The sequence below is a fragment of the Nesoenas mayeri genome (genome assembly GCF_963082525.1).
Source record: "Nesoenas mayeri genome assembly, chromosome: 14".
NCBI lineage: Eukaryota > Metazoa > Chordata > Aves > Columbiformes > Columbidae > Nesoenas > Nesoenas mayeri.
The window spans coordinates 7,037,266-7,059,861 of record NC_137556.1 but is presented as its reverse complement, the minus strand read 5'-3'; the positions used below and the strand labels follow the sequence as shown (position 1 = coordinate 7,059,861).

The 22,596-nt window shown below is 60.0% G+C and overlaps 2 protein-coding genes across 2 annotated transcripts; both read left to right on the top strand.

The window, feature by feature from the left end:
• Positions 1–1,018: 1,018 nt before the first annotated feature.
• Positions 1,019–14,533, top strand: SYNPO (synaptopodin; the record flags this gene model as incomplete). The annotated part of the gene is made up of 3 exons (XM_080353387.1): positions 1,019–1,484; positions 10,617–12,502; positions 13,754–14,533. 3 exons carry the CDS (start codon positions 1,019–1,021, stop codon positions 14,531–14,533), a joined length of 3,132 nt encoding a protein of 1,043 aa, XP_080209513.1.
• A 2,132-nt stretch (positions 14,534–16,665) lies between these two features.
• On the top strand, positions 16,666–22,154 carry MYOZ3 (myozenin 3; the record flags this gene model as incomplete). The annotated part of the gene is made up of 7 exons (XM_080353323.1): positions 16,666–16,691; positions 17,454–17,620; positions 17,985–18,187; positions 18,390–18,458; positions 18,559–18,703; positions 18,964–19,135; positions 21,992–22,154. The coding sequence occupies 7 exons, from the start codon at positions 16,666–16,668 to the stop codon at positions 22,152–22,154; spliced, it is 945 nt and encodes a 314-aa protein (XP_080209449.1).
• Between the last annotated feature and the right edge of the window lie 442 nt (positions 22,155–22,596).

Here is a 22,596-nt window from a genome sequence, read left to right as displayed (position 1 = left end):
CTGGGACCCTGAGGCGAGCGGGGCTGGGTGAGGCTGTGCTGAGCATCTGCAGAGGACTCACGGCACAGGAATTTCCCCCATATCCTGCCCCAGGAGCGATGACATCCCCCTCTCCCAGCTGATCCCTCGCCTCTCGGCTGTGTCGGTGCGTGCATTCGTCATTCAGCAGGATTTATGCTCAGTGGAAGGGAAGCGGGTCTGTCTGCGCTTGTCCCGGCACCGTGTGAGTCAATGGTTAAACACAGCTTGGTTAGCTGGATGCTGGGAATTCTGCTTTCCAGCGGGATGGAGCCAGGGCTCCTGCTGACCCAGAGCAAACCCCCATCTGCAGGGAACGGGCTTCTTCCCTGAATGCTCCCACCTCCTGAGCAGCAGCCATCCCCCAGCGCTGGCCACAAATGGGGGGCTCTGTGGCCACGTCTGGGCTGCTACAGCAAAGGGAGCTGGGCACTGTGCTCCAGCCCTGGGCACTGTGCTGGGGGTGAGGATGGATGGGCAAGGGTGCTGGGGGGGCAGACCGTGAAACTCGGGGGTGGGAGGCATTTCCAAGTGAGTCTGTTAGGAGTTTTTTCATCTCAGGGGGTCCTTCCTTGTGGGGAGCGGTGCTGTGGCTGGACCCCAGGCTGGGGACTCACAGAGACGCTCTGCTGGCTGTGGTCAGAGGAAACCAGTGCACGCACAAGCATCCTCAGTGCTCCCCCTTCCCCTCACACAGGTCTTTGGACGCTGCTCCTCTGCCTGCCTGGACAAGAGAAATTCCTGCAAAATCCTCCTTGGAGACGTGTGTCCTCCAGGTGGATCCCTGCGGCTGGGTCTCTGAAAGCTGCACTCCCATGGCTCCTGTCTGGTTCTTCTGCCTGCAAGAGGAGGAAAACTGGGCTTCTGCCTGACACGTGGCCGCCTGCCCTCTCGGACGCTGCCCGTGCTCCAAGCGACACGCCTGGGTAGAAGCCACCCCCCTAGCCATGCTGACAGGGTTTGAAAGGCCCTGGAGTGCCAGTGAAGGGAAGCGGCAAAGATGCTGAAGGCAACGCTGCAGCAGCCCTGCCTGCAAACCCAGCCCGACTGCCCCCCTGCTGCGCAGAACCCGTGTGCCTGTGGGATGGCTGAGGGGGACACCGAGGGGGACACTGGCTGTTGGCAGGAGATGGAGAGCAGAGGGGGACAGAGGTGCCATCAGCTCCGGGGTGCTCCCACCTCCCAGCCAGTCGAGCAGGAGGGATGGACAGGGCTGGTGGGAGGGAAGACAAGCAGGAGCTGCCTGCAGGAGCCAGGGGTGCTCAACAGGGACGCGCTGGTTCCCACACTGGATGGCAGCAACCTGGCCTCAGCAACTGAACTCACAGTCCCTCCAGAATGCCCCAGATCTGCCCCAGAGCTGCCCCCCCCAGCAGCCAGCCCTGTGGCTGACGACAGCCAGGAGTGGAAAGTGGTGAAGATCCAACGGGTCGTCATTAACCCCACCAGCGAGCTGAGGAAAGTGGGTAAGAGAAATCCCCTTTGACCAACACCCCACATCCCAAAACTCACTGGTGTGACCCCAGTTCTGGGGCTGCTGCTGCTCAGTACAGCGGTGGGAACGCCCAGCTCTTCTCAGGGCAGGACCTCTGCTGGGTTAGAGGTCTCAGGCTCCCAGCAAGGCACTGGGACTTTTATAGCTTGAGATGATCTCTCTGGCCTTAAAAATGAGGAGGAATCCATGGCTTTTCTCGGAAGGGGGGTGGGAAGGCAGCCAGTGTGTTCCCATGGTCTCGGAGAACTCAATTCAAGTGAAGCACAAGCAGGGTGGGTTTCCCAGCCCTCACCCTGGCCTCGGGGCTCAACGGGACCCTGCCAAAAGGGGGGTGATCAGGGACAGTTCCTGGGGTGCTGTCTGGGACAAGGACACCTCTGCCTGATCAGTCGGTGTGGGGATGGCCAAATGTGCATTATGTGGCTTGGAACCATCTCTCTTTCAGCCCCTGGTTTAAAAATTAAGCGCTTTATTTCAGGCTGGTTGGTTCCTACAATGCTCAGTGCCATTGCCTCGCTTCACAGCTCTGTTTCACAGCCATTCCTCTCTGTGACTGTTCTTTCAGCCACAGTGACACAAATACAGGCGCATATCTAGCGTTACAACAGTCACCCCCACACCCGGACCTCCCCACCCAGGGGAGATGCTCCCACAGGATTAGACCCATCCTCTTACAGGCATTGGACCCATTTTTAAACCCTGCTTCCACCCTTCTTTCTATTTTGCTCCTGCCCAGCTGTTATCTCAGCTGCCACATGGCGCCGAGGCAGGTGTGTCACTGTTCCCATGGGATGGTGTTATCGGATGCTGTTGCTCTACTCAGAGCCTGGTTTTCCCAAAGCAGCCCCCAGGATGCGGAGGGACAGGACCGGCTGGGGATGCTCCACATGAACCTGGTGTCCAAAAAGCTGTTCCCCGCCTTTTTTGGGTGTCAGATGTCCCCAAAGCCAGCGGCTCCCCAGATGGGATGAGGACTGGGAAGCTCGGCCAAGCTACTTGGCTCACTGCTGCCCCAGGAGCTCTCCCGGCCACCCGGGCGTCGTGTTTCAGAGCCCAGCACGCGAAACAGACAGACCCAAATAGCCTTCCCATTTCTCACCCTGCTCTGGGACAGCAGATCTGCAGCAGGGAAAGGTCAGGCCTGACTGTGTCCAGGCTCAGCATTTTCCTAACCCGCACCACCATCCAACACTTTTGCTGCCAGCCTGGAATTTTAAAGTAACTCAACAGGTTTGTTGGAAAGAGTTTGTCTTTCCCGTTTCCTCCCCCTCCAAGTGAGATCACCACCAGCCACTGCCTGCGGGACCCGTCAGACTTTCCAGAGCCTCTGGGCAGGATGTTGCTGAGGGTCCTGAGCACCGGCAGCAGTGCCAGGACCTTGCAAAAAACCTGCAAGTTTGTGAAGTGGTTTGGTTCAGAGCTGGGACTGTGACAGAGGAGGAAGAGAAGGGCAGGTCCCCGAACAGGTGACAGCACCTCCTGTGGATGTTCACAGGAGCATCCCCAGGAGGTGTTGGGTATCTGCTCCTTATCTCCTTGGCTGGCTGGGGGTAAAATAACCTCTCTCCCAAGCAGCTCCATCAAGAGAAAGGGATGCACCCATCTGCACCCAAAATCATGCAGGGGTGGTCCTGCAAGCTAGGAGCCAAGCAAGTGCCCCCCTGAGCGGTGCAGACCCACCCAGGCAGGTCTCAAGCACCCCTTTGGTCTCCATCCAGCTGCCCAAGGCCAGGCTGGCTGCTCCCAAGTATCTGGCACAGCGGCCCGGGCTGGTTGGCACCTCTCGGGGCAGGTTGGGGAGCACAGGAGCCCCAGGTAGAGGCAGCGGTTGGGAGATGCAGGAGGCAGGACTGGTTTCTCTGTCTGGTGTGCAAATAAACAGAAGGCTTCACTCCCTGGAGGCTGCCAAGCCAGCGTCAGTCACCCCCAGAAACCAGAAAAGCATAAAAAAACAAAGATGGCAGGAAAAAAAGGAAATTAGAAAGGCAAAAAATAAAGCCAAGAGCTCATCCTGCAATGTGGACAGGCTCAGGAACAGGGTGACACTGGTCCCACCCACAGCAGTGCCCAGGAGCTGTGCAGATGGGGCGGGAGCGGGGTGGTGGAGGTGGGAGGTGATGCTGGCTCCCTGGGAATCATCTCACTCAGGGCTGCAGTCCCCGCTCACTAGAAGTAAAACACCCCTGGTCAAGGTCTTTTAGTGCTCCTCCCGGAGGGTCTCCAGGACAGTGACACTGGCGCTGGGGTTTTGCCTGTCTCCAAGCTCCCCAGCTCTTGAGGCATCATGGAAACGAGCACAAGGGGAGGCCTTGCTCCCCCAGAATCTGAAACGTGAGGTGCTGCGTGTCCCCAGCAGTGCTGGGAGGAGGAAAAGGGGGTGACGGGCTGGTTAAGGGGATGCGCTGGGCTGGGTAAGGGGATACTCAGGGCCGGTTAAGGGAATGCGCAGGGCTGAGTAAGGGGATGGCAAGGGCTGGGTAAGGGGATGCGCAGGGCTGGGTAAGGGGGTGCCCCGCTGCTCTCACCCGGCCGCGGGCTCGGGGCAGACCCAGCCGGGACGGGAAGCGCCGGGCCAGGGCAGCCGGGGACAGCCGGGGCGGCTGCCGGTGCCGCCGGGGAGGGGGACCCGTCCCGTCCGGTCGGGCGGGCGAGGAGGGCAGGGGCAGAGCCGGCGGGACCCGCCAGCCCCCCCGGCCCCGGTCCCCGCCCGCCGCCCCCCCCGGGCCCGCTCCGAGGGCGGAGCTGCCGCAACTTTCCTGCCCGCCGCCTCCTCCCTGGTGCAGTCGGGCTGCGAGGGGCGACGGCGGCACCGGCACCGCGGGTAGGGTCGGGGCTAGGGGGCGGCGGCTGCACCCAGGCGGGGCTGGGAGAGGGTTGGGGGAGGATGCAGCCGTTCGGGGGGGACCAGGACAGGGACGGGGTGCCGGGGGGTGCGGTGCAGAAGCGGGGTGGGAACACAGACGGGGTGCAAGGGAGGTCCCGGGGCTGGGTATGACAGGGGTGCCGGGGGCCGGCAGTGCACGGGGGGTGGGGGTGCGCAGGGCGTGGGGGTGCGTGCCCAGAACCCTCCGTGAGTGGCGGATGGTGGGCAAAGGGCTGGCGAGTGGAGCTGCAAACAGCCCAGGGGGGAGCAAGGGCTGAATGCTGAGTGGGGTTTCTCTGCATATATAAATTAGCCAGGTGGGTGTCAGTTCCCTCTGCCCACACTCGAGGTCCATTGCAGGTTGTGGAGTGTGGGAGGCACAGTGAGGGGACGAGGGGGAATGTGGAGGGTCCCCCCCGAGGCTCGGCAGGATCGCATCTCCCAGATCTGCTCAGTGTCTTCCCAGGCAATGTCCCCTGTCCCCTACAGTGGGGACATGATCTCCCCTGGCTCTGCCACCCGGCACTGGAGACACAAGGTCTGTCCCTCTGGCTTGGCAGCCAGCGGGATGGATCCCTTACGCGTTGTGCAAGGGACAGCCGAAAGCCCCGTTTCATCCCACTCCCCTCCCCACTCCGTCCATCCAGCGGGGATAAGCCAGATGACCTTCTCTCGCCATGCCAGCGTCTCCAGCTCATGACACCAGCCTGGTGGGGCCGTCACTGGGACCTGATTAACCCAGGATGTGTCGCGACAAATCCGAGCACTGTCGGGCACAGCGGGGCTGGGACTCACCTGCCAGGAGGGATGGGGTCCCCATGGTACCTGGCCATAGGACGGGCTGGCTCTGCTCTGCGCTGGGTAAATGGATGGCAGGGCAGCCTGGAGGAGATCTGCCTGGCTCCAGCCTCCTTTTGCAAAGCTAAAAGCTTAATTTTGGCCAGCTGGGGGAAGTTGCTGCCTCTGCTTTTGTGGTAGCAGCAGCCTTTTCTTCTCCAGCACGGATGCACACAGAACTGGGGCTGCTCACTGTATTCTCTCAGCTTGGCATCCTCCAGGGAAGCAGGGCTGGGGCAGGGGCAGCCAACCCCTATTAAAGATCAAAACTCCCCCAGCCCCTTTTCCTTCTCCTCCCAGGTGGGAAATGGATGCACTAGGGCTTGGTGCTTGGAGATTGTGGGGCCATTTTTGGCAGAATTTGGGTGCCGGGCAACGTAGGGGCATGGCTGAGAGCCGGGAGGAGAGTGGGGCAGCAGGCATGGGGAGGCAAACAGCTCCAAATCCAGCAAAGCCCTTGTGAACAGAGTGCAGGGAAAACTTGCAAGCGCATCGAATTTTCTTGCTGTGCCAGATTTTGTCACTGGCAAAGGCACCCGCGAGGAGAGGCCCAGCACGGTGTGCCCTGCCAGGCAGGCAGGGTCTGCTCCCAACACGGCACCCACCACTTGAAATGGGGCTTTTGGGGTCTGCAGGGCCAGCACGGATGAAAACTTCATGGAGGTTTTCTGTCTGGGGTATAGGAGTGTTGGAAGCTGGGAATGAGGCAGAAAATTGTCATATTTTTATCCATGTGTTTGGTTTGTATCTGTTCCTAGCTAGCTTGACTGTCCGTCTGTGCTACTTTCCTTGTTTTCCTAGCAGTAGATTATTTGAAATAAGTCTGGGAGCTGGAGGAAAGAGCACACTTAAATGTGTGTGAGTTTGTGCGCATTGCAAAAAATCCCACACAGCTGTAGTTGGGGCAAAAGGCCAGTTGGCTTCTCTGCCAAAAAACCTGCTTACATTTTCTCAGTGTCCAAAGCCCTCAATGTTTGGGTGAAAAACACTGGATCCCCCCTCCCCAGTACCATCCGGCTGTAAACGTGTGTTTGGGTTCGCAGCAGGGAGATGGCACAGTGGCGGCGCTTGTCCCTCTCAAGATGAGGTTTGTTTTGGTTTAAATCTTGGTTTCGCTGGTGGGATTTTGCCAGCAAGAGGCACCGTTTGGGTTGACTTGCCACAGCCCAAGAAATGGTCAGAAAGGGGGAAAAGCACCTGCAGGTTATGGAAGGTGGATTTGGGGTTTCTGGTCCTTGCTCTGCCTGGCCCTGGACAGCCTTGGGGCCAGCAGATGAACTGGTGGGACATCCTGAGCATCATCCCGTGAGCTGGCCAAGGTGGACACCAGCACTGGGATGGCTGAACATCCAAACCAGGAGCAGGTTAGGGATAGATTTTAGAGTCACCTGCCAGCCTTGAGTCCAAGATTTCACATGGCCTGTTGCATCCTGCCAGCCCCACCAGGACTCTGGTACCTCTCTGCTCCTCCATACAAAGACTTCTCACCACCACACCCAGTGCTTGCAGCCACAAAGACCTGCAAGGTGACAGCTTCCAAGTCGCTGATTTTCTTCATGTGACATCCCAGCCACATCAAGACCAACAACTTCCACTGAATCTGTCGGCTCAGAGAACCCTGGGGTATCTCTCCTCCTTGCAATTTGGGGCCAAATCCTTGTCTCATTCCAGCTCTTGGAGCCCATGTCAGGGCAGAGTGGGCCACAAGCAGGGTCTGCCATGTCCTTCACCATCATGTAGGGTTGGGTGGTGACTCCAGCTTTTGCTGGCCGGACTTCAGACACTCCGCAGCAGCACTGTGCGGGGGAACCCATCCTTTGCACGGAAAGCTGAGCTGGAAGGAATTTCTTTTTTCCCCATCTCACCAGGAGGGGAGAGCAACAAAAATGCCTTTCATCACCCTCGTCATCCTCGCTTTGGAGCAGAGAGCACAGTACGTGCTGTGGGAAGGATGACTGGCAGCTCGGTAAGAAGCTGTTAAGCCCTGCACTAACAGGATATTGCTGGAAGTCACCCCTAGAGCAACGGGAAACCTACAGACCAAGTGCCTATAGAAATATATAGCTAGAAATCTATGGGCTTCTCTGGCCAGAGGTGAAGTGCATTGCACTGAAATAGCACTCGGGGGCTGGTTGCTTGCATGCGCTGGAGTCTGGCAATGCTGCGGGGCACGGGGAGCATGTCCTGCCCCCGCACCCCTGGACCACAGGGCTGGGGGCTGCCAGGGGACTCCCCGAAAGTAAGGAGGCAGCAGTGGAGGGCGCTGACAGGGTTGCATTCATTGTTCTTGGAAGAAGCCGGGACATTTGGAAAGGGGAGATGTTTTCTTCCTGGAGGGCAGCGCAGCGGTGAGACAGTGCGTGGTGTGAGGAGGAAGGAAGGAAGAGTGGAAGAGCATGGGAAGAGCATGAGAAGAGCTGCTCGCCGGTCGGATTTTGGACTGGGCTCCCGTTAATGGGCGGAAGCCGGTTTCCAGTGCTGTGCGAGCCCCGGGCGCCCTCAGCTCTGCATAGTTGTGCTTTGCCTCCTCCCTACACCGCTCGGGCTGCCTTTAGCCTGCACCCCTCCTCCTCCTCCCCAGCACCTGGACTTTTTCAGCCTGTTGAGCTCCCTCCTGACTGCCTGGGGCTGGGGGGAAGTGCAGAGCTGGAGCCCCCCGAGGCTCCCGGGCTGGCAGGGGGTGACGGGAAGGGATGGAGGAACATGGGAGGGGAGCAAGGGGTGCAGGAGCTGCCCCGGGTGATGGGCGTCCCCCTGGCCACCACAGCGGATGGCTAAAGGCTCTTGGGCCAGGTCAAATAACCTTGTTCTATGGCTCAGACTGGAGGGGAAAGGGGAAGGAGCTGGTCCCTGCCCTTCGGCTGGGGATGGGATGTCGCCCCAGGTCAAGTGATATTGGGCCACGTTTGCAATGGTACCTGCAGAGCTGGGTTGCAGGGCTGCAGGGTCCATCTGTCCATCGGTCCATCTGCTGGGCTGTGTGCGGCTGTGCCAGCAGGGTAGTGTACGGGGTGGTTCTCTGCAATCTCCTCTGGCCCACCGGGGGCTTTGGTGCTCTCCATCCCTGTGATAAACTTTGGATGTGAAGAGCAATTATTATGCCTGGCATCCCCATGAGTATCCTGAGGGATTCCCATCCGACAGGCTAGGGTGGAACAGCCCAGGAACAGCAGGTACTGGGTTGGAGGGGCAGAGGGGCTGCTGGAAGCCCATAGGGGATGGGGGTTGGCAAGGTGATGCTGGGAATGGATTCTAGGCGGGAGATTTCAGGTAGGGAGCTCCCACCCTGCAGCACTCCCTGTCCTGGAGGAATGCCTGTGCCCAGGGCAGCAGCAAAGGCTGGGGACACCTGGGGGCAAAATCCTAGGGGTCAAATCCTGGTGCTGGTCCTGGCTGTGCAGGAGCATATCCGGCAGCTAGTCCAAGCAGGAATGGGCTGGCCAAGAGCTGAGTCATCCCTCCAGCACGGAGGAGATCCCCCAGGGCCCCTCAGTTGCTGTTAAAAGGCAGTAGCAAGAGTGAGAGGCTGCGAAATGGCTCCATCGAGAGCTCAGCTTCTTAGGCGGCCTCAGCCTCCGAGGAAGCGAGGATGCTCAGCTCAGAGCACGAATTTCGCAGACATCTGGAGCCTGTGGCTTTGTTTCTCAATGGGTACTTGGCCGTATTTCTCCTCTGCTTCAGAGATGAAGGCGGCGAGGGTGACCCCGCAGAGTGTGAGCTGCGGTGCTGGCCGCCCTCCAGCCAGCCCGGCCAGAGGAAACCGCAGCCCCGTTCTGTGCCGCCGCCAAAGCAAATAGAAACGGGGCGTTAAACAATGCCGGGCGCGAACTGGGGGAGATGTTGGCCGCCAGCATCGCCGCTGCGGATGGGCTTCTCGTCTCCAGGAGAGAGTTTCCACTGGCATCTCTGCCTCCTCTCCCCCATGCCCAGCCAAAACCCTCCCATCAGGCAGCCTGAAGGCTTCGTCCACCCTCCTCCTCCTCCTCCTCTCTGTCCCCTCTGGAGAGGCAGGGCCATCCTGCATGCCTTGGCAGTGCTGGGGTCATGGAAGGGACTTGCTGGGTGCTGAGGAAGGTGGAAGGGATGAAGGGTGAAGAAGAGATGGCCAGCTTGCAGCAACCCTCTTGCTTCACCGTGGGCTTGCTGGAAGGATTTGGCTTAGTCATTCATCCCTTCCCTTGCTGGTAGGCTGAGCCACTGCTGAAAATATCCTGGAAGGCTCCCAAGCAGCACAGAAGGCAAGAAAATGAGAAACACATGAAGGAAGGGAAGGGATGGGAATGGAAGGGAAGGGAAGGAGAGCGGGCGCTGGTGGGGCCCGGAGGAGTGAGGTTCGGGGTGGGCAGCCCTGGCCACCAACCTCCTTGTCCGGAGCAGGGACACGTCATCACGGCCACCCCGACAGCGCCTCTGGGGAGGGGGCTGCATGCTGGGTGGGTGCTGGGGTGATGCTGATGCTCCACACCCAGGTCTGTCCCTCAGCAGTGGCCTCGGCGGGGCCGGGGACGTTGCCCTTCCCGTGGGTGCTTAAGGGCAAGCCTGTAGGAAATTGCTCACCCCGAGAAAATGTGTTCCTGGCAGCTCCACATCCTTCTGGCCTCTGGGAAGGGCTGACACCCTGACCTTTTGGCCAGCACATGAGAAGCCCAGCAGCACTCTGACCACTTGCCATGGGGCTTTCTCGGGGCTTTTAGCACTTTGCTTTTAGCACTTGCGTAGGCTCCGAAGGCACGAGGTTGGTGCGGCACTGCGGGCTGTGGCCGTGGCCGGTGAGTCGGGATCTGCACAGCTTCTGTCGGCTGCTGCCATCTCGTGTTGCTCCATACATTGGTCCCCTGATGGGACTGGCCAATGACCTTGCCATGAGGCTATGGTGGGCTGGCATCTCCCTGCAGACGCTGGGTTTGATCTTCTCCTCACTCAGGGCTGAGAGTGCCGTGATTTGGGGGCAAGGGGCCGGGGAGGACATGTACTGGCCCCTTCCCTGCCCGCTGCCTTCTCGAGCCGGGGGACAAAACCATGTGAACTGCAACCTGAGACCTGCTGAAGCCCTTGAAGAAATTCCTTTCCCATACAGTCACCCCAGTGGGCATGCAGAGCCCAGCAAAATAGACGGTGGGATGGAAGGAAAACTCCCGAGTGCCCCTGGGCTTTGCCATCTGTCTGCAGAGCTGCAGCTCAGCTTCTTGGCAGGGGCTGCACTGGGTGCCCATCACCCCTGGACGGTGATATCCCCCCACATACCCCAGCCGGGGAACATCCCTCCTGCCTTCCCCCAGCAGCTGGGGAAGGGGTTGAGATGCCGGGGGATACCTGGTGGAAGGGCTGCCAGTCCTGGGCAAGGAGGGTTGGGGTCCCGTGTCACCGCTGAGCCCCCCTAACCCCCTCCTCCCCTCTGCTCAGGTCTCTCCCGCAGTGCCAGCCTCTCCGAGAAGGAGCTGAAGGAGGCGAAGGCACGGAGCCGGAGGATCGCGGCGCAGCTCACCACGGCACCCAGCCCCAGCTCCAAGGGCGTCCTGCTCTTCAACCGCCGCAAGCAGCGTGTTGATGGGCTCACCGGGGCCGGGCATGGCGGGGGGCTGCTGCTGAGCCCCGCGCCCCGGCCTCGGCAAGCAGACATGGAGGAGGGCGAGGGGCAGGAGACGAAGCCAGAGCCAGGCACCTCGGGAGAGGAGCTGCGGGTCAACACCTCCCCATGCCGAGAGCCTGCCGAGGCGCAGCAGGTCCCCCTTAGCATCTATCTGAAGGAGAACATGGCATCAGCTGCCACCAACGGCGTGCAGGAGCAGGCGGCTGGCAGGATGCAGAGCGGGGTGGGGGTGCTCAGGGATGCGGGAGCCCCCGCAGGGCCGAGCACAGTGGCTCTCACCCCACTGCAGAGCCCCGAGGAGGGGAAGAACGGCAAAGTGCCCAGCGAGGTGCCCAGCGAGGTGCCCAGCGACATGCCCAACGATCCGGCTGGGACAGCCACAGGGAGAGCATCCCCGGCTGGCCAGAGGCAGAACGGGGTGCAGGGCCGGCAGTACTACGAGGTTCATCTCACTCTGGCCAAGCCCAAGCCTGTGAAGAACCGGACAGCCAGACCCTTTGGCATCCAGGCATCTCCCACCAGCAGCCCACCCACGGAGGGAACCCCCGTCCCCAAGCTGCCCCCGCCACCCACCTATGCAGAGACCCTGAGCAGCCCCCCACCGCTCACCCGTGTCTGCTCACCCCCTGCCTACTCGGCCCTGTACCCGCTCCGGGAGCAGAAGATGCTGCCAGGTCCCTCCCTGAGCTGTGGGGTGAGCGGACCAAACCCCCTGCCCAAAACAGGGATCTTGGAGGAGTCGGCTGCTCGGAGAGGCAGCAGAAAGTCCATGTTCACCTTCGTTGAGAAGCCAAAGCTGGGCCCCAACCCGGATCTGCTGGACCTGGTCCAGAGCGCAGACAGCAGGAAGAAGCAGAAGGAGCAGGGCGAGCCCAGTGCTGAGGACGAGCCCTTTGCACTCGGGGCTGAAGCCGCCAACTTTGTCCCCAACAGCACGCCCAGGGATGGGCAGCACCTCCCACCAGCTGACAATGCTCCGGCATGGTCCTCCTGCCTCAAGTCTCCCACCATCCAGCCCAAGCCAAAGCCACAGCCCAGCCACAACCTCAGTGAAGCCAGAGGGAAGGGGGCCGAGCTCTTCGCCCGCCGGCAGTCCAGGATGGAGAAGTTCATCATCGAGGCTCCCTCCCAGCCTGAGCTGCTGCGGTCCCCATCGCCCACCATGTCCCTGCCTCCCTCCTGGAAGTACGATGCCAATGCTTGCCTGTCACCCATGGTCTCCAGGCACCCTTCCAAGAGTCCTTCCAGGCCCTCCAAAACCCCCCCAGCCTCTCTGTACGGCAGCAACCTGATGGAGAACGAGGTCTCCCAGAAGGAGCTAGAGATCTCTAAGCACCAGCCCTACCAGCTCCAGTCTTCACTCTTCATCCTCTCCCCATCCAAGGGGCCGACGAGGTCCATGCCCTGCGAGATGCCTCCACCCAGACCCTCTCTTCCCAATGCCTACCCCTACCCCCAGCAAACCTCCTGCCCGACCTCTCCATTGCCTCCTTCCCCGGTCTGGCATCCCCCCACCATGCCCAGCGCTGGCCAGACCACCTCCAGCCCCTTCCCCAGCACCGCCGCTCTGCCCCTGACTCGTCCCGGAGCCGAGGTGCTGCTGGGCTCCCCATGCCGCCCGCTGCCGCCTCGGGCCAAGGGGGGCTTCCAGGCGCCCCGACCCTCCTATTCCACCAGGAACGCTGGCATCGAGCCACAGGTGTGGAGACCTTCTTTTTACTACAAGTAGTGGTGGTGGAGAGAAAAACACAGGGGTTTGAATGTTTTCCCTCTGACGGCTGAGTCCTCCCTAACTGCTCACGGGCATGCCAACAGCCGAACCAGCCACCAAAAAAAAGGGGAAAAAAGGAAAAAGAAGTAGCTGTGAGGCTGCAGTGCTGGGACAGGGGTGAGCACCCAGTGTAATGGGTCCCAGCAGGAGTTGGGGGCATAGAACCTGTGGGATCCCAAAGAGCCATCGGCAGCCTGCTCGTCCCATGGGGCTGCTAGCACTTTCTCTCTTCTCTCATCTGGAAACTGTATGGAGCATCATCACCTCTCTGGCTCCGTCCTTTCCTCGTCTCCTGCCTCACCAGCTCTTGCAGCCGGCAGCTGCTGGCTCTGCCTTCTGTCCTGCCAGCTCCCATCAGCCTCCTACCCAAGCAAACCTGGAGGGGACGCACCGCCTTTCCGCTGCACTGTGCCTGCTCCTGTCTCTTCTGCTGCTCCTTCGGGATCTGTCCTCATTTGCTTCAACACCACAGAGGAAAGCCATGTCCCCAGGGGAATGACAGAGCCCTGTGGTGCCAGGATGGGGGACACCATGGCGTCCCTGTCCCTCCCCAGGCTCGGTGCTGGGGCTGGGGACGGGCAGCGCTGTTTGGCACGTCTGGGAGCGAGGGATGTGCGGGACAGAGGAGGGCAGAGCTGCTGGGCGATGCTCAGACTCATGCTTGTGGCCCAGCTGTGCCTCTGCCTGTCCCTCACTCCCGCCACTCTTTCCCACAGTAATGAGTTGCCTTTTGACTGTGCTTTTATTTCTCCTGCATTTTTCTCTTTTTTTTTCCTCTCTGAATACACTCTCTGCACTGTCAGACCTGGCTCTTCTCTTTCCTGGCGTCTGGGGAGCAGGTGACAGACCCCTGGGGTGGCTGAAGGCAGGTCTCCATGCATCACCTGGAGGGAGGCTTTAGGAAGCAGCAGGTAGCGAGAAGTCCTGGGTCATATTTTGGGCAAGGATGATTAATTGCAGGCTTAGCCTGCCCCAACCTCCTTGGCTGATGCAGGGGCAAGTGCATTTTTTGGGAGCCCTTGCAGGGGGTGCAATGCACAGGGCTGCATTCCCTCAGTTCCTGCAGGGCTGAGCCAGCAGGAGCTTCTTCTGACACCAGTCCTGCCCCTGTCCCTCTGCTCTGTCCTCTCTGTCCCCCTCGAGGGTGCCAGCGCTAACCTGCTCTCTGTCCCCCTCCAGGAAAGGCGGTCGTCCCTCCCTGCATCACCTACCTGGACGCCCCGGCTGTCGCGGCACCTGGGCAGTCTGGACGGCTGGGCCAGCCCGGCCTCGGTGCCCGAGCTGGACGAGGGGCCCCCCATGTCCCCAGCGTGGAGCGAGAGGTCCCTGTCCCCACTGCGGCAGGACGCTGACCCCCGGGCCAGCCGGCAGATGCAAGCGCGGCTCGCCAGGAACATCATCAACGCTGCCCGGAGGAAGAGCTCGTCTCCCAAAGCCGTGGGGCCGGAGGGCGCCCGGCCGTTCACCCCCATCCCCACCGGCCCCCCTAGTCTGCCCCAGTCCCCTCGGCTGGCGCGGCTGGAGACCTCCAGAGCCCCAGCACTGCAAGCTGCCAGCAACATCCTGGGGAGCATGTGCAGCCCCTCGCCCACCCACAAATGCCCCCTGCAATCACCCCAGGCAGATGGCCCCCAGTTTTGTGCCTCCCCCGGGATGCCCCGAGCTGCTTGGGCAGAGAGTGGCCGGCTCCTGCTGCCACCCAGCGCATCCTCCTGCCCTGTCCCCAGGCTGTCCCCCAGCCCCAAGAGCCCCCTGCCATCCCCCATGGCAGACGGGCGGTCCCTGGCCAAGCGCTGCACCTCCCGGTCCCCAACAGACTCGGACGTCTCGCTGGACTCCGAAGATTCAGGGGCCAAGAGCCCGGGCATCCACAGCTTCACTCTTTGTCCCCGCGGCTGGACCGGCAGCCTGCGCCTGAAGCCAGGGGGGCTGCCATCAGGGGCCCCCTGCACCTCCTAGACAAACCAGCCCTGGCCATGGCCACCCCCTCTCTGACCCCGCCAGCCTCGGCAATGCCACCCTCTGACCCCGTGCCAGGAACAACCCAACCCTCGGGGCTGTGGTCCCCAAAAACCAGCATCCCCGCTCCCTGCCTTGGCCCCTTGGCCTGCCGGGGGGGTCAGGTGCCTCCCACCTGCCCGCCATCCCATGGCCCTGCTCTATTTTTACCACCCTAACCTTTTGGGGCAGGAGTGCCTGGTCAGCAGGCAGCACAGGCAGCGCAGGCAGCGCGGGCAGCGGGGGTGAGCCAGCCCCTGGCACGGGTTCCTCCCTCCGCAACGCCACCCCAAGTAGCAGGGACAGGCTCCGCAGTCCCCTGCAAGTCCCCTGTCCCCAGGGTGTCACTGCAGCTGTGCTTTCCCAGGGTGGCACAGCCAGTGCCGCTGCCCGTGGGCTCATGGTGCCCCTGCCAGAGTGGGCAGCACCGAGTGGGTGCTGCAAACAGGGCACCCTTTCCCAGCCTCTCCCAGCCTCCAGATCTGGCTGGTTTCAACTGAAATCAGATTTTGGGGAGGAACAGTCAATTTTGTATTCCAGCCCCCAACCCCAAAGGTCTTCATTGCCTTCTTTTTTACTTTTGATTCCTTCTCAAAGAAATTCCCTCAAGTCCTTCCCCAGTGACCAAAAAGAGCCAAAGTTATTTATTGCCACATCAAGGGGACCATTTACAGGTGCTCTCCCACTCTGCCTGGACAACAAGAGTGACAGACCCATCCTGTACCCTGTCACTGTCCCCGTTCCCAGGCTCACCCCATCCCTGTCCCCACCCCTGTGGGATGGAGGGACATGGGTGACCAGCCATTGCTGTGGCAGCCTGGGCTGGCGGGAGGACGTGGGGGACTGAGGTGCAGGGCAAAGGAAGTGCTAAGTGTTGCAGAGGGTTTGACGGAGGTGTCAGTGCAGGAGGCGATGCTGAGAGTGTCTTGGGGACAGGCTGATGTCCCCACGGGGAGCTGCTCAGGGCAGCAGTGTCAGAGGGAAGCTTGAGAGATGACAGGGAGAGGAGGGAATCAGGGTGGACACAGTTCCGTGGCAGAGCCTGGGGAGAGCAGTGGATGCCCAGGGAGAGCAATGGGTCCCCAGAGCACTTGTCCCCAGCCATGGGGAGTAGGAGCAGTCGGGGTGCCAGAAGGTGCTACAGCAGTGACAGCAGCTCCCTCCACCAGAGGACACACAGCCTTGGTGCTAGTAAGAGCAGCACTTAAACAGGTGGGTGTGCTTGGGCTGCCGGGGCTCTAGCACGTTCCCCTGTCACCCCTTCCTTTTCCCTGGGACATGCCGTGGCCACCAGCCCACCCCTGTCCCCCAGGGTCCCACCGCCCTGCAGCCTGCCCCTGCCAGGGCACAGCCCCCGCCTCGCTCACCAGCCACCACGACCCGCCTTTGCCACGCAGTTGTGTACCCAGCTCAGAAATAAACTGCCGTTATCCCACCCTGGCTGGCTCTTATCCGTCCTCGAGGTGGCCTGGTCACACGTGCTACATGGTCACCTCTTGCTGCTGCTGCACAGCCACCATCCTGGTCCCAAAGAGTCAGCCCTGTTCTGCGCTGGGGTGGCAGCATCCTGGTCCCCAAGGGTCAGCCCTGCTCTGTGTCGGGGTGACAGCGTCCTGGTCCCCAAGGGTCAGCCCTGCTCCGTGTCGGGGTGACAGCGCCCTGGTCCCCAAGGGTCAGCCCTGCTCTGTGTCGGGGTGACAGCGCCCTGGTCCCCAAGGGTCAGCCCTGCTCCGTGTCGGGGTGACAGCGCCCTGGTCCCCAAGGGTCAGCTGTGCTCCACCCCCTTTCTCAGCCAGAAATAGCTGCTGTCCCACAGCCCGCCCTTGGCATCTGGTCTGGAGCCCAGCACGGGTCGGGGCGAGCGGCAGGGAGTCTGGGGGTGCCGTGGAGGGCCAAGAGGGGCCACCGAGCACTGGTACCCACAGCCTGGCTTTGGCCTCATCACCAGCACAGCAGGAGAACATCTTTGGTCCCCAGCATCTGGGTTGTCTCTGGCCAGGTAGGGGAGGTGGGATCCCACGCTGGGGTCAGTGGCTACAAGGGTGCATGGGGCTTGGGGACATTCCAGCCTTGCTGGTGGGGACATTGCCACCATGGGGGGCAGGGGTGGTCTCCCAGCGTGAGCTCAAGGGAAGGACGGGGCACAGGTCCCAAGTTTGTTGTGCAGATGGTTAATGCTGAACTTGGAGCTGGCGGGGAGTTGTGTGCCAGGCACCCGTGGCCCCAGGGGACCCCCTACTCTCCAGGGCTCTTAGGGGATGCTGCACAGCCCTAGCCCAAGCTGGGGGATGCCAGAGGCACCAAATGGGGCCGAGCCACCACCCCGCTCCTCGCACTTGCAGAGTCGAATGCTCCAGCAGTACAGGAGGGTGCTGCTGTGGGGGGACAGTCGGGGGGCTCAGACCAGGGCTGGTGTCCAGCTGCCTCCCCATGAAGGAGTGACCCAGCCCAGCTATCCCATGCCCCATATTGCCGCCGGCTGGGCTTGCTGGCTCCCCGGCAGGGTCAGCGCTCCTGCTCCCTCGGGGCCAGAAGCTGAAAATAGCTCTGCTGAGGCAGAGGGGCTGGGGGGGCAGCCAGGGCCCCTGCTCGCCCGTAGGCTGCAGGCAGTGAGTGCCGCTCCAAGGGGGTGTAGGATATGAGGACACCAGCTCACTGCAGGCGAGGACAGAGCTGAGGACATTTCTGCACTAAAGAAAAGCAGAGAGGAAGGACAACAGGCAGGGGCTGAGCGGCAGCATCTGTGAACATTTCCCTACACTTGTTGAAGGGAAGGGAGAGCAGCGCAGGGATGATGCTGTCGGGAGGAGATGCTCAGGGATGGTCCTGTCGGGGGGAGATGCTCAGGGGTGATGCTGGCCAGAGGAGATGTTCGGTAAAGCTTGGCCTCTCTCCATGGCACACCTGGGGCTGGTGGGTCCCCATGCTTGGTGTCACCCTGGGACTGCTTCTCTCTTCCAGCCAGGCAGGATCCAAACCCCTCTAACAGAGCTGCCCCAGGAGCTCAGCAGCAAGTGATGACCATCATGAAACCGGGTCCTGAAGATGGTAAGGGGGAACGGGGGTGTCACCAGTCCCACGGCAGTGCTGTCCCCTCTGCCTAGGGGCTGGACCCAGCTCTGGTTGAAGCCACTGTCCCCACTCCTCACAGCCTCTGTCTGTGTGTGTTTGCTTGGTCCCCTGCTGCACGACAGCCCCAAGGGGCAGCAATTGCCTGTCAAAGGGTCCATGCACAGGGGGGCAGGAGAGGCTGTTTGAACATTTGGAGCTGAGATAATCCCCTGACAATTCCCCACACCGAGGAAATGCAGGTCCCCAGCACAGCTCCCACCGCAGGTGCATGGCTGAGCCACGCGACAGGGACCCTGGAAAGGGGACATGCTGTCCTTGTGCTGGGCATGGGGGTCCCCAGTGTTTCAGCAGGCTCAGCTGTGGCTGTGCTCTCCCCGGGCCTCTCCAGCACCCCAGCTGGACCTGGGCAAGAAGGTGAGCACACCGCAGGATCTGATGATCGAGGAGCTGTCCCTGCGGAACAACCGCGGCTCCCGCCTCTTCCAGCAGCGCCAGAAGCGGATGCAACGCTTCGTCTTCGAGCATGCCAGCGGGTACAGGCAGGTGGGTCTGCAGCTCATCCCCCCGTCCCAGCGGGACAGCCCTTCCCTGGTGCTCGCTGCCTTTGCAGGGAAGTGGGTCTGGGAGGTCTCAGCAGGGTGGCCAGGCTGGGCACGGAGATGGGCGAGCATCAGGTTCAGCATCCAACAAAGAGCAAGCGTGCTGGTCCCCCTCTGCACCCACTAACCCCTCTCCTCACCTGCAGCTCCCAGGAGTGGGTGGCTCACACCACGCCAAGAAGGGTGGCACAGAGGGAACAGCAAATGAGTGGACGGTGAGTAGGTGAAGGAAGCTTCGAGGCACTTTCAGCAGAATTCTGAGTCCTAAGTGGGACAGGGGGAGCTCCCTGTGCCCACTGACTCCCCCCTCCGCAGGCAGGGGAGGATGGTGGGCTCCAGAACTATCACTCCGAGATGCACGTGGCCGCGTCGCCCCAGGGTGGCCCCCCTGAAGTGCCCAAGAAGACAGAGAAAGTCTTGCAGATGAGCAAAATCCTCAACCCCGACTCTCTGGCCCCAGGTAAAACCTTCCTACACCCCAAAGCCTACACGGCTGTTACCTCAGCAATGCGAGGGCACTGCGAGCTGCTGTCTGTCGAGAGTCCTCCCTAAAACCCTCCCCTAGATTTTTTATATGTATAAATATATATTTATGTTGTACGTATGTAATCCCACCCGCAGCAGCAGGTCCTCCGTGGCTTTTCCCAGTCCCCTGTCCCCTGCTCGGGACATTGCCCCAGCCTGGCTGTGGCTGTCCACACCATCTCTCCCCCCACACAGGGTACTCAGGGCCCCTCAAAGAAGTCCCCCCGGAGAAGTTCAATGTCACCGCCATCCCCAAAGGCTACCGCTCCCCATGGCAGGAACTCCTCGGTGACAAGGACAACGCTCTGCACAGCAAGAACCAGCCACCTGTGGGACCTTCTCCATGGGACTTCAGGAGCTTCAACAGGTAATGCTCGCCGAGGAGCAGGCACTGCTGGCCTGTCCATCCCTTGGCCAAGCCCTTCAGCCTCAAGAAGCACCTACCATCCAGCCAGGGAAAGGCAATGGTCCAGGCCCTCTTCATACACCACAGGGCTCAGGTTGCTCTTTTCCTCCTCGGGAGATCCTCTGCAAAGGTTTCTGCCTCCAGCAGTTTCCCAGATCTCATCTCAGCTCCACAACCAGGCTTGTGCAGCCTTACGCAGCTTGGTCTTGCGGGGTAACCTCAGGGATGATGGCTGAAATTTGGGAGGACTCATTCTTAGACATGTGGTCCTGCAGAAGGAATCGCTGTTGTTCCCAGCCGGGCTCAGCTCTGGGCTGGGTGAGGAACTGCCCAGACACTGCCAGCTCTCTCTCCTCATTTCCTTAGGGTATCCAAGCAGCTGCTGGAAGTGGGGGGTATAAGGTTAATCCCCACCAGATTCCTTCCAAACACCTGCTTGAGATTGAAGTCTCCAGGCTGGGGAGCTTCTGTCGGCCCAGCCTGGGCAGCTCTGTGCCCTGTGGCTGCTTCCAACAGAGCATGGCTGCTGTGTGTCCCCACGTCCCCAAAGCACACTGGGGTCAAGGTTAGGACCACACAGCAGAGGGCACCAAGGAAAATCTCCACTCTGGAAAGGTGTTTGGTAGGGATTCAGGAGACAGAGATCTGGTGGTGGCAAAGTACCAGCAGCCCAAGGCAGAACAATGGGAACTGAACCTTTAAGCTGATCATCATCCCAGGGAATCTGCAAACCGAGGTCTTGGCTCTCCTCCTCACCCTAAGCCTTTTTCATGAGGATGAAAGCACAGTAGCCTTGGTAGCCTGGCCAGAGTCACCTTCCAGCAGGCAAGCCCCACTGGAGCTCCTTTCGAGGACACAGCATTGCTCCCCATCAGAGCAGCTGCCGCTGTGCCGGGGCCCCGCAGATGGCAGCTCTCCTGAGCCCACACCAGGGCTGGCTTTGAGACAGGGGGGACACGGCTGCTGCACTTTGAACGCTTGGCAGAAGGGGCTACAGGAGACACAACTCCCCTGCATGGGAATGGTGTCCCGAAGGGCAGATACCAGCCCAGCCACTGGAGATGATGCTGCCACCATCCCTTTGCTGCCCTCCTCTCCCTCAGCCCCTGGGGCTTTGCTCTGCAGCCCGGCGAGGTGCCCAGCAGGAGGCTGCTGTGCACTCAGCCCCACTCGTGTTTCCCCTCCCACACCAGCGACAGGGAGACAGCACACTGGTCTGTACTGGAGTTGAGGGTGAGAGGGAGGAGCAGTGGGGTTAACAGGAGGGACAAGAACCTGTGGGCAGCTGTGGGGAAGCCGAGGGGCTGCGTTAGCCATTCAGGGTCTCCTTCCCAGTTGCTCAGCAATCGTGAGCTTTCCTGGAGCAGCAACATCCGAGGAGGTGCCGTAGGGGGAGAACAAGGAGCTGCTGCAGACACTTGGCTCTTTTCTTTCAACATTTAGCCATGCTCCTGCCTCAGTATTTATTTATGGACAGGGACGGAAGCAAGGGCATGTTTCTGAATAATGCTTTACCCCCGTACCATTTCTCCCCTCTCACATGCTGCCTTTCTATTTAAAGTCTTGAACTGTTATTTAATACAGATGGATGCTAATTTAACACCAAGCCTCTTGCCACCTCCTCTAATTCTTCACTGAAGCAAGAAGATTCAGAGAGCCAATCTGCTTTTAACTGGGCTTTTCAAGATCTTCCAAGCTGTTGGCTCTAAAATCACTTCTCAGTTCATCAAATACCAGACTGCAGAAAAACAAGCTTTTTGGAACAAAGCAGCTAGCAAAAAGCCAGCAGTCTTGCCTGAAGCTAGGTGAATCCAGCACAGCTCACACGGGTCACAGGGCAAGTTCGCTATCCCAACAGCAACTGCATTAAAGCAAACCGATTTATTCTCAAGTTTAAACATCCAGGCTGTGATGCAAAGACCTTCAGCCACCTTGCTAAGGTGCACTGCCTTAGGAGTAAAAACCAAGCTTTGAAAAAGATTGTCTTTTCCCAGAAGGGAGAAAGTTTCTGGAACAAACCTATCTCATTTACCTTTCCCCCACCTTATTTCTCCTCTGTTGCAAAACAGTGCCACGTTACTCATGTTCAAGCAGCACTTTCCAAAGCAAACATTCCCAGCTATGCCTCACTGATAACTCAGCCTCCATATGCTGCTCCAAACCCAACATTCTTGGCTTTCTGGGGGCTAGCACTCTCTTCCCCAGTCTCTTTCCATATTTCTCCAGACAGGGATGACAGCTCTTGCCCCCACACTGCTCCTCCTGTTAGTCATAGTTCAAGAGAAGCTATCCCAAAAGGCAGAAGTGGAGCCAGGGCCAAGAGAAAGACATTTGCCTACACATGTGCTAGAGTCATCAGGAGGCAGCACCACCCTCTGCAGAACAAATCAGCTGCGTACGAGTCACTTGCTAAAGATCAGGGGGTTTGTCACCATCACCCACTCTCTTACTCTAGCCCCTTTCATGCACAAAACATCTCTGCTGCTGTTGGTGGAGCCCACTGAGAGAGATTATGGCAAAGGTAAGAAGATGCTTCCTCCCTCCCCTCCACGGTCACTGAGGCTCAGGCACCAAAACCTTCTCTCCAGGGCTGCCAAAGCCGGAGTTGCAGGTGGCTCTGTACAGGAGAAGCACCTCACTGGGGTGGCAGAAGCTCTAATGGCCTCTGCGGAGGAAGAGGAGGGTTGTCATTTGCTACAAGCATTGCTAGGTTGCTGCCGGGCTCATAGTAAATCCAGACCTGCTTTTTCCATCACTTTTATGACACACACAACCTCTCCTCCTGACATACCAAGTCTGTCTTTTCTTGCACTGCAGGACTCCCATCCCATTTGACAAGGCACTGGTCAGTGACCTGTCCTCTGTGCCCACCATGGATTTGGAGCACTTGAGTGTTCTGGAGGTGATTTCCCACAGACCCAACTTCAACAGAACCCCTCAAGGTTGGGTGCGGATCCTACCGGAGAGCGACGAGCTGTAGCATGCGCTCCCTTCCTCATCGCCACGGATGCTTTTCTTGCTAGACTCAAACGTACTTCGCACAGCAGGGGAGAGAGAAGTGAGTATTCTCTGTGAAAGCTAAGCATGTGGTCTCAGTTGTCATCCTCTTCAATGGGATCTGGACAAGCTCAAGTCTGGGACCATGTTGAATTCCCCCCATACCAGCCATTGTCACAAGGGTATTTAGTGCTGAGCTGAGCAGCCAAGTTCTCATCAGTAGTGTGAGCAGATCCCTGTAAGCTCCTGTACAAAACACCCCATACATCCCTCTTTCGTGGCCTTGCAGAAGATGGCAGGACCGCCTGCTGCAACACAGCGAGCTGTCTCACTGCTTGTTCAGTGACACACAAGACTCGCTCTGACAGCTGGTGCCTTTGCAGAGAAATTCCATCTTCAGGACACCTGTCATTCTGGTCACGATG